This window comes from Maniola hyperantus, chromosome 2, assembly GCF_902806685.2.
Source record: "Maniola hyperantus chromosome 2, iAphHyp1.2, whole genome shotgun sequence".
NCBI lineage: Eukaryota > Metazoa > Arthropoda > Insecta > Lepidoptera > Nymphalidae > Maniola > Maniola hyperantus.
The window spans coordinates 8,708,589-8,719,248 of NC_048537.1; the positions used below are offsets into that span (position 1 = coordinate 8,708,589).

At 35.5% G+C, this 10,660-nt stretch overlaps 1 protein-coding gene across 2 annotated transcripts; it reads left to right on the forward strand.

The window, feature by feature from the left end:
- Positions 1–522: 522 nt before the first annotated feature.
- Positions 523–6,904, forward strand: TRAM (translocating chain-associated membrane protein 1). Of its 2 annotated transcripts, XM_034980502.2 has the most exons (9): positions 523–653; positions 751–905; positions 1,012–1,200; positions 1,573–1,726; positions 2,047–2,224; positions 3,638–3,753; positions 4,738–4,883; positions 5,200–5,314; positions 5,792–6,904. In XM_034980502.2, the coding sequence occupies exons 2-9, from the start codon at positions 771–773 to the stop codon at positions 5,890–5,892; spliced, it is 1,134 nt and encodes a 377-aa protein (XP_034836393.1). In that variant the 5' UTR covers positions 523–653; positions 751–770; the 3' UTR covers positions 5,893–6,904. The 2 variants fall into 2 exon arrangements, with proteins under 2 accessions (XP_034836393.1, XP_069360145.1); XM_069504044.1 differs by lacking the exon at positions 523–653 and having other exon boundaries at positions 738–905.
- The last annotated feature ends 3,756 nt before the right edge of the window (positions 6,905–10,660 follow it).

Below are 10,660 nucleotides of genomic sequence, written 5' to 3' on the forward strand. Positions count from 1 at the left end.
TCAGTCAAAAAGCGTATTCAAACTTTGTAATTCACTTCACGGGCACTTTTGAGAATCGTCTTGTGGGTAATGTGGCTGTAATTTAGTATTTTCGTACATATAAATTAGTAAAGTGCTAAAACCAATTTAAATCTACAAAACCTTTTTTTATTTCACAGCACTGACATTAATTTTTAGGCTGCTCTATTATATAAAACATTTTAGTTCCAAAATATTTTATTTACTCTAAACGGTTACACTGTATTACTGCTTTGCGTTGTGCATTCAAATAAAATAAAAAATGGGGAGAACTTGTACGTCAACATAGCAACATCTATGATCAGGAAGTTCATCTATGATTTTATATTTATGAATATCCGGACTTGTATTAACTTTATAAACTCTGAGTTTGATATACGACTTTGGTGTATAAAATTTATTTTTTAATTTTAATTAAAAATTAAATTATAAAATTTTATTGTTACTTTTGCCCTAGCATAGGAATTTATAAAATACGACGTTCATTTGACTATTTCAGTGCCAACACAACTGTCAACAAACGAGCTTCAGTGTTGACGTTTGACCGCGTAGCAAGTGAAAGTGTCACGTCAGTGAAATCTCTGTCAAATTTATGAAATAATATTTCGCTTTATCGGCCCTTTTAATTTAAAGTGGTAATTTTGCTATCTATTATATAAATATTAATATTACTTGAAATTAAACCTTCCTAGTGGACAATCTCTGTATACGAATTTAACGTATAATTTTCAGTTCTAGGTTAAACCGGGAAGATGGGTGTAAAACCTGCAATTGGAAGAAAATCTAACAAGAACCCCCCATTTTTCAGCCACGAATTTGTGATACAAAACCATGCTGATATTGTTTCATGTGTTGTTATGGTTTTCCTGGTTGGACTAATGGTACAGGTAAGCGATAAGCGGATGCCACGTAATCTGCAATATTTGCAATGTTTTTTGGCGTTGTTTGTTATTTTACTTTTGGCAGACTTGAATTTCTTGCTGTTGTTTACAGTCGACTAGTCCGGTGGCAAGTTTATTCATCAGTCTGCACCACAACGTCACGGGTGTGGAACCGACGCGCGAGACGCCGAAGGGAGAGCCTTTCTTGTACGAGGCTGGCTGGAAAGATGCCTGTGCTGTGTTCTTCTATTCCTTAGTGTGCATTGTTATGCATGCTATCCTTCAAGAGTACTTCTTAGATGTAAGTCATCAAAACTTACTTGATATATATATATTCGTTACTCAAGTGTACAGTCATGTACTACAGTGTACGCAAAACAAGTTGTCCAATCTGAGGTTGGCAACATGGCAGTTTGTGCTGGTCATAGACTAAAGATTAAATACACAAGTCTGGTTAATTTTTATCCTGCCAGTTCCACAATTTTTAATATACGTATTTATAAATTGTTTAGAAATTTCCTTGAACTGTATGTAAAAACTATCATAAAAAATTATAAATAAGTTTGGTTGTTTGTTTATGTACCATGAGCAATCATATGCCTTTGTGTTCAGATTGGGCTACTTGTTTTGTCCGTTCTATATAAATATGCTAAAAGTCACTTTTTCTTTTTAGAAAATATCAAAGAAGTTTCATCTCTCAAAGTCAAGACTAAGCTCTCTGAATGAATCAGGCCAGCTTGTTGTGTTCCAACTTGTGACTCTAGTTTGGGGCGGAGATGCCATTCTACGTGAAGGATTCATTTTCAATATTTCTCAGCTTTGGGATGGTAAGCTAATCATACTAATTTTAATTACTCATTACACTTAATTGAATTATTATTAAGTGATAAAATTTAAAATATGAGTATAGTTTGCATTCTGGAATAGTAAATACATTTATTTATGGCTCTAGGAATAATATCATAGTGCCAAATATCTTTGGTACATTGTATTGGAAATTCTGTTTAGCAAAAGCTAGTATTAAAAGTGATAGAATCGTAATTAAACTTTAGACTTTGTAAGATTTCTTATTAAATACCGGATTTTATGATAATATAACAGCTTGATCTTATTGTGACCATTTATTTAACACTTGTTATTTTTCTAGGCTACCCAAACCACCCGATGAGTTTCTTGCTAAAGTTATGGTGGGTTGTTCAAGCTGCGTACTGGATCCACACTATTCCAGAGCTATATTTCCAACGCATCAAGAAAGATGAGTGGTCAGGTCGCATCAGACAAGCAGCTGTCGCCTTCGCATTTGTAGGCCTGGCATATGGCTTCAAGTAAGTTCAAATATTGATTATAAATTTGTCATGATGATCATTATTTATTTATTATTTTTAAAATATAGGATATACTAGATGATTCATATTAAATCTTGTAGGAACTCTTTGACTTTTGTGATAAAAAGTAGCCCTTGTCACTCCCGGTTTTTTATTATATCCATGCAACAAATCACATCAATCCATCACTCCTTTGCAGTAATTGAAGGACAAACCAACCAACTAACACACTTGCATTTTAGTATGGTTAGTGACTCACAGTTTACTACTTCCCTTACATTAAAACTAGCAGATTTATTCAGCAGCAACCAACTGGTTTCCTTTTTCCCTCCTTTTCAGCTTAACAGCTTTTCAATTGTTAGTTGTTTATTTAACAACAAGTGAACCGCCCCCACTTCGCACGGATGACGATTTTTATGAATCATCATACTGGTAGCTTATTTTTGCAATATTTTTTATAAATTATAGCCTCTAACCTTTTTAGAAAATCCCTCTTCAATTAGTGAAAACTGTATGAAAATCCATACAGTAGTTTAATACATATTATGTAGTCATACTTAAATAACATTTGACAATTTAATATTTATTTATTTATTTTACTTTATTTTATTTGTCAAAGAACCGCCCACAGAATTACACCGGGTAACACACCGGGTACACACATTTGCCGGGTTGCTTCGGGGATATCCCCTCGGCTCCTGTCGTGACGATATAATTGTCGCGCGTTTAACACATAAATAATAATGTCACCTATAAAAATAAAAAAATAAAATAAAAATATATATGTGTGTATGTGCATGTGTGCAGTGGCGTGCACAGGGTTTGAAGCCAGGGTAGGCAGACATTTAGGTAGGTACCTATTTACTGCCAGGCCAATGAAAAATAAGCTTTGAGAAATATCAACTAGGGTAAGCAGTGACTTTATGCCTATATGACCTGCACGCCACTGCATGTGTGTATGCATATATGTGTGTATATACATATATGTGTATGTATATGTATTATCTGTTCTTTGTTTTTTTTAATATTTAGTTAGTATATTATAATATAGTAATATTATTTATTTATAATCTTTTTTAATGATATAAGTAGGCATGATGTAATGCGCAGACGTACGTACGCATTGAGGGTCAAACCTCTGTGGTTTTTACAATGCGTGCTACCGTGCTATTATGTGTAATTTTCTCTTGTATGTTAATAATAAATTAAAAAAAAAACACTTAAAATTACATGGTTTTGAGTTTTATAGGTCTCGTGTAACTCAATTTACGGACAGTCACAGTGAGCATTAAAAAACAAGTAGTACATTAAAATAACTTAACCTAAAAAAACATGGAACCTAAGCTATAAAATACAAAAAGAATACTAAGAGAATATTATAATATTGAAATGACATGCATTTTTGTCCAACAGGTTCCAAAGAGTAGGAGTCTGTCTTATTGTTCTGCATGCATTGGCCGAGTTTGTGGCTCACAGCTACCGTCTCAACACCATCCTTAGGGGAGAACGGGAAGACTACTTAGACAAATGTAAGCTAAATACAAATTTTTAATTTCAAATTGGTCCAATAGGAATGTTGCCTATATCAAAAATAATTTATTTTTCAGCAATTATTTAATGTCTTCCAAAATATGTATACTCCACGTCCTTTGTTAGTTTTATGTGTGATAACCATTTTAAATTACCGATTAGACTAAAAAAGAATGTAAAATGATTGTGAGGTCACACACCAGTATTTCATAGAAGCTCGCAAACTAAGCGCGCGTTTTGACGTTTGATAAAAAGTTACTTATTTGACTATCTGTCAAATACCGGATTTTCACCAATTTATTGAACAGTAGGTATATCTAAGTTTTACAATAATACAACAAAGTAGCGACTTGGTTAAATAAATAAATAAAAAAAAATCTTTTTTATTCAAGTAGACTTTTACAAGTACTTTCGAATAGTCGGATGCATCTACCACTAAATAATAAATAAATAAATAAAAATCTTTTTTATTCGAATAAACTTTTACAAGTACTTACGAATAGTCGGATGCATCTACCACTGGTTCGGAATGCCTTTCCTACCGAGAAGAACCAGCAAGAAACTCGGCGGTAGCTCTTTTCAAATATTTGATATAGGTCCAAGATTATGCCATGTATAAAATAGTATTTGCAGTCTTGTGCGTTGCGGGAACGAGCTGCAGGTCAAATCCACGCTCTTTTATCATTTAGATAATCTTCTATTGTGTAATATGCTTTTTTCAGGAGCATATTTTTAATAGATTTTTTAAACTTGTGCAAAGGTAAGTCCAAAATAGTTTGCGGGATTTTATTATAAAAGGTTATACACATACCCACAAATGACTTTTGGACTTTCCTGAGGCGGAAGGTAGGAGTAGAAACGTAAAATAAAATAGTAAAAATGGATTTTTTATAAAGGCAATCTCATTACTTAGAGAAGGCACATTCCGCTTGGATCTCAAGTTCACGTAGACAGCATAATATGAAGTTGTATGTTTGTGGCAGTGCTGGGGCTGCTGAATGGTGCGGTGTTCGTGGCGGTGCGGCTGTGCTCGCTGGTGCTGGGCGTGCTCACGTTCTACTTCGGCGCGGCCGGCGCGGCGCCACTGCTGCTGCGACTGGCCGCCCTCGTCCTGCTGGTCTCCTTCCAGGTCAGCTAGTAGCAGGCACAGCTCAAACTACTAGACGGATTGGGCTGAAATGTGGCATGCAGATAGCTATTATGACTTAGACATCCATTAAGAAAGGATTTTTTGAAAATATTACTTCTAAGGGGGTAAAATAGGAGTTTGAAACTTGTGTAGTCCACGCGGATGAACTCGCGGCATATGCTAGTAGTATTATAATTATACGTATGCTTCGAAGATACGGAGCTCTCGGTGCATGAGTGTGACTCGCTCTTGACTGTTTTTTTCATTTTTATGGTTTTAATGGAATATAAAATATATGAAATGTTTTTTCCCTTAGGTTTACCTGATGTTCAACTTCATCTCGGAAGCTATCAAGCAGCGACAAGAGGCGCGCCAACTGGCTCAAAGCAGGCCTAAAAGGGAAAAGAAAGAAAAGCCTAAAAAAGAAAAGGGTAATGCTATGTTCTTATTTTTATATATTTATTTTTATTTTTCATGTACCAAAATTGTAGTTACAAAGTAGTAATAAATTAAGTAGCCTATAAAAAAATTGGTATATGCTACCTAATTTACTAATATTATTTTGTTAAGATATTTGTATATTTCTGTCGTCCTATTTCTAAAAAGCGGCTAACTGTAAAAAGTAACTTTTGAGTTATCGCCAAAATACGTGAGATTTTTCAAAAACTGATGTATAAAAAGGGACCCAAACTAAAAACTACTTTGTAGACATAGAACGGCAGTTTTGAAATGGAATTAAATTATTGATTTAATGTGTACTAGCTGATGCCCGCGACTTCGTACGCGTGGATTTAGGTTTTTAAAAATCCCGTGGGAACTCTTTGATTTTCCGGGATAAAAAGTAGCCTATGTCACGTGTTCACGACGGCTACTGTAATGTAATAATTCATGACTGTTTGTGTTTACAGTGAAAAAAGTCCACAGCGAGGAGTCCGACCTCCCTGAAGTAGACCAGAACACCAACAAGACTCTGCGACAGCGACAAGCCGCTGCAGTCAAGACTAAGTAATAACGCACACTGTCCTCTACTTAGACATAATAGGTTATCCCCTTCCATTCGTAAGTACCCACACATCTTCCATTATTTTCCTCCTTTAATACAATTTAGTTTAAACGTATATGTCCACGCACAAAAGGAACTGTGTGCTGCAAGTTGTGAGAAAATTATTGTTCTTAGTAAGTACGTCATAATAAAATAAATTATTTTTATTTGAGATTGTTAAAATTAATATTTATTATTAATGTACATGTGATTTCATGATATTTTAATTTGACCACACAATATAATGTTACTATTATTTGTATGTGTTACTGGTGGCGTCGAAGAATCTTGTGTAACTTACATTCGTCGTTAGACTACGAAGCGCACTATTGTCATTACGTATAGTGGATACAGGGTTGTAAAAATATCTCTTTAAATTGTAAAAAAAAAACTTAAAGTATAGGTTAAAATGTTGTTTATATTGATATATTGATAAGAATTTTACTGGAATGTGTAGTGTGTACACATTAGAAAATAAAACTGAAATATTCCATTTAATTATTTTGTGCATTTCTAACGCTGACGTTTTGTACCGTGAATTCCAATGTTTAAAATTGTCTTTAAAATTGTTTATATTTTATTTTTATAGTGTTTGTATTATACTTGGATAACATAACCATATCTATTTTTGTATGACAATAGACATTTGCTATTGCACATCTCAATGATATCTAGGTGCTTTATTCCATCTCTTATATTTACAACTTTACTGTACAATATATTTTTATGTCTACATTAAGTGTATGCTAGTTCTGGACCTAACAAATTCAGTGACTTCGATGGTGAAATAGTCAAAATGAACTGTGAGAATGCTCCAGATCGTTATTATACTTGTATCTGAATTAGAAGGTAATGTAATAATAATTCTTCCTAAATGAAATTATGCTCATAAATTATTGTATTATTTTCACGAGGATTGTCAATTTTAAATGCTTGATGTTATTATTTTATTTCTCAATAAATTTTTGTAAGATAAATACCTACGTCTTTAATTTTGTCCCTAACCGGGAGTTGGGGCAGTGTTGCAGTTGGTGTGGTTTAGAGTTGATATGGTATGCGACGGTATTTAAATTTACGTGAGGTAAATCTGTCATAAGAGTCATATATGAGATTGAGGTAATCGTCATTTGACAATATCTCCATACCTACAGTGACAATATTTTTTCAGAACTGTTACGTTTTTAACATGAATACTCGGCGTACTATCACAAATCGTGTGTAATGAGAATCACCTGCCGCTGTGCTACCTACTGGCTACTGCGTTGACTGCAGATACTAAGCGCCACGGACGACGCCGTGTCACAAAATTCGATACTATGGGCCTAACTCCACAGGGCGATACTGTCGCGGCGATAGTTTGTATCGAATCTTGTCACACGGCGACACTCGCCGCGATTCTCTCGTCCGTGGAGATGGCGCCTTTATCCGTATTCACAAACATTAAGTAGGTACCTACTATAAGGTCTCAAAGTGCGCTCAATCACAACAGTGAATGTTCAACCAATCAGATTATTGAAAATGGGCGCGAAACATCATTATTCAGTAATCAGATTGGTGGAACCTACAATGTGCGTTCGAGGGCATTGTGAGACTTCACATAGATATGGGCGTTAGTCTTATAGAAAACAGCTACATACTGGCTATGCAATACAATATGTAGACTGTGTTGTACTGCTCGTACCGTATTAATTAATTGAACGGTATGTACGTACCTACTTACTAATTATAATAAGTACTTACTTATTTGTCAAGTAATTACCTACTCATAAAGAGAGAGCCAACGCGTGCCAGACTTCGTCGACGTTCCTTATTTTATAAAAGCTGAAAGTATCTCTGCGTATTGTCCCCAACACTGGGAGGAACGTTTTTTTCGACGTTTGTTTGGATCATGGTGGCTTTGGGAGATAACAGGTAGTAAAGGTGTAAAAAATCTTACGTCAAAGTATAAAGTCTAATTTTTTATATTTTCTTCGGTGTAGTTTTAGAAATCACGTCATGCATTGCCGCATTTTAATGACACTCATGTGTCAGAGTGTCGTGGGAGCCCCGCCAGACACCCTTAAACGTTAATATTTACCTATTAAACTTTAAAGGTGTCTGGCAGGGGGTTGCCACCATACTGTCTGGCAATGCATGCCGTGATTCCTAATAGGTACTATTATGAAGAAAATAATATAAAAAAATTGGACTTTATACTTTGACGTAAGATTTTTTACACCTTTACTTATTATTACCTATTATGTCTCAAAGCCACAATGATCCAAACTTCATAGTCGCTTATCCTTGGGGAAAAGACGCATAGAAACTTTCTACTTTTATTAAGTAAGGAAGGTCTGGCACGCGCTGGCTCTTAGGTCATCATTAACTATATAATTTATAATTATGTTATCATTGGACGAGTATTAAACTTTATGGACTATTGTTAGAGTAATGGGGTAAACAGTAACTACTTCATAGTTATTCGTTATTGGCGTTAAATTATTGGGGTTTTCAGGACAATTAAACATTGGCAAGTGTCTATGAAAACGAAGATGTTATTCACGAGCAAGGTAAGAGATGACATAACTTGTTTTTCTTTAAAGGCATCTTAAAGCGATTTATAGAGCAATTAATATTATTGTTTATTAAAAAGTTATCTAATTATTTTAGTAATTTATTCTAAGTACCTAGGTAGGGAGGTACTCCAGCTTATTATTATAGCCAGGTCTTACTCATCCATTAAAAAAACCGGTCAAGTGCGAATCGGACTCACACACGAAGGGTTCCGTACCATCGTACAAGATAATAACACTGTACTTTTTAATTTGCATAGCGGTTATTTTGAAATTCGCCATCTTAGTTTTTTTATTATTCGGCAACAGAAATACACACTGAAAATTTTAAGTCTCCACCTAATTACGGTTCATGAGATATAACAGTCCGTTGACAGACGGACGGACAATGGAAGCTTAGTAATAGAGTCCCGTTGGCACCCTTCGGCTACGGAACCCTAAAAATTTATGTCGGGTGTTCGTGCGTTCGTTAATCTTTATACCTACGGGTTCGCGCAGTCAGAAATGAGGAGATCCGTAGGAGAACTAGAGTAACCGATATAGCTCAACGGGTTGCGAAGCTGAAGTGGCAATAATGGGCAGGGCACATAGTTTGTAAAACCGATAGACGTGGGTTCCCAAGGTGCTGGAATGGCGACCTTGCACGGGAAGACGCAGTGTTGGAAGACGCCCCACTAGGTGGACGGACGACACCAGACGAGTCGCAGGGAGCCGCTGGATTCAGGCGGCGCAAGACCGTGGCGTGTAGAAGTCCCTACAAGAGACCTATTTCTAGCAGTGGACGTCTATCGGTTGATGATGATGATGATGCGTTCGCGCTGATTGAGTTGTAACTTTGAACAGTGATGTTGTGTACATACAGTATCACATATGTTGTGTACAATAGGTAATAAACCTACTTAATTCCCGAATCTTTTACCTATGTAGGTATAACGTACGGTCTACTACTATAAATATACGCTCATCGTTTTTCCTTGAAAATGTTGATATTTTAAAATGATGAGGTTTTTTGCTGAGTCGAATCTATAGTGTTCAACTTGTAAACCTAAGTATCAATCGCAGCCTTCCTGTGATTAATTGTAAGAAACACTTAAGTTACCTACTACCTACTTACTTACCTAATTGTAAGTTTCCACAAAAGTTGTGGCTGACTTAATACCGCTTCTTATGTAAATAGGAGGTAAGTGGTATGTAGTATGTACCTACCTACATATTCTTATTTTATTCGAACTTGTCTTCGTTGGAAGGAATCCAAGAAGTTTATCCACTCCATCATTAAGACACTAAGATAGGTTAGTACCTAATGATGGAGTGGATTTTCAACTGGTAACTAAAACTTTTCCAAATACCTACTTGCCTACTATCAATCTATATTATAAAGAGTACATTTTTGTTTATTTGTTTGTTATTGATAAGCTCTGAAACTTACTGAAACGTAATGATTTTAATATTGTCCTCCCGACCGATTTTCGGCCGCGTCGGCCAATCTGAATTCTCCATGAAGAAACTGCGCGGGAGATATTAGGTACCTAGGTATAGTGCACAAGTGTGTGCGCAAACATTGTGCACTCTCATAGCCTGATGGGACGTTAATCCAATATGAACAGAAACAATAATATGAACAAAGCTTTCCGTGTTCTACGAGGCACGGGGGTGACACACCGCCAACTTCCTAACTCCACGCTAGGAATGCAATTTCCAATCAGAAAAATCCAAAATGTACCTGACTGTTTTTGGCCTGACCCTGCAACTGAACCCAGGATCTTGTGACTTGTCTCAGTCGAACATGCTAACTACTTGACCAACGAGGCCCAAAATCTCGCCGTCCAAATTCCGCCCGGCTTCACTCGGGTCAGATTTTTGTTGATACAACTACTTACTACCTACCTAGGTACTAATTTTATAGTTTTTGTCTGTTTGATCTAAAATCAAAATAAATTTTAAAGTAGGTGCCTAGGTAGGAGCGTTAAAGTTTTTAAAATGAGAACTTTCATTCGAAGCCGAAGGAAGAGAGCAGGTAATGCAATCAAAGCTTGAGTACGTTAGTACTATTATATTATTTTGTGCTTGAGGTACGTCTATACCTAATGTTTTAGTAAGTACATATGTACTTAGATAGGTATACTTATCATCATAGAGATCAATACATATATAATCGTATTTCATATTATAATACTTAATAA

Excerpts from the sequence above, each read along its gene's own strand:
- TRAM (XM_034980502.2), top strand. The coding sequence starts at position 771 with ATGGGTGTAAAACCTGCAATTGGAAGAAAATCTAACAAGAACCCCCCA. Across the intron at positions 1,727-2,046 it reads TATTTCTCAGCTTTGGGATG|GCTACCCAAACCACCCGATG; the intron begins GTAAGCTAATCA and ends TTATTTTTCTAG. Across the intron at positions 5,315-5,791 it reads AAAGCCTAAAAAAGAAAAGG|TGAAAAAAGTCCACAGCGAG; the intron begins GTAATGCTATGT and ends TTGTGTTTACAG.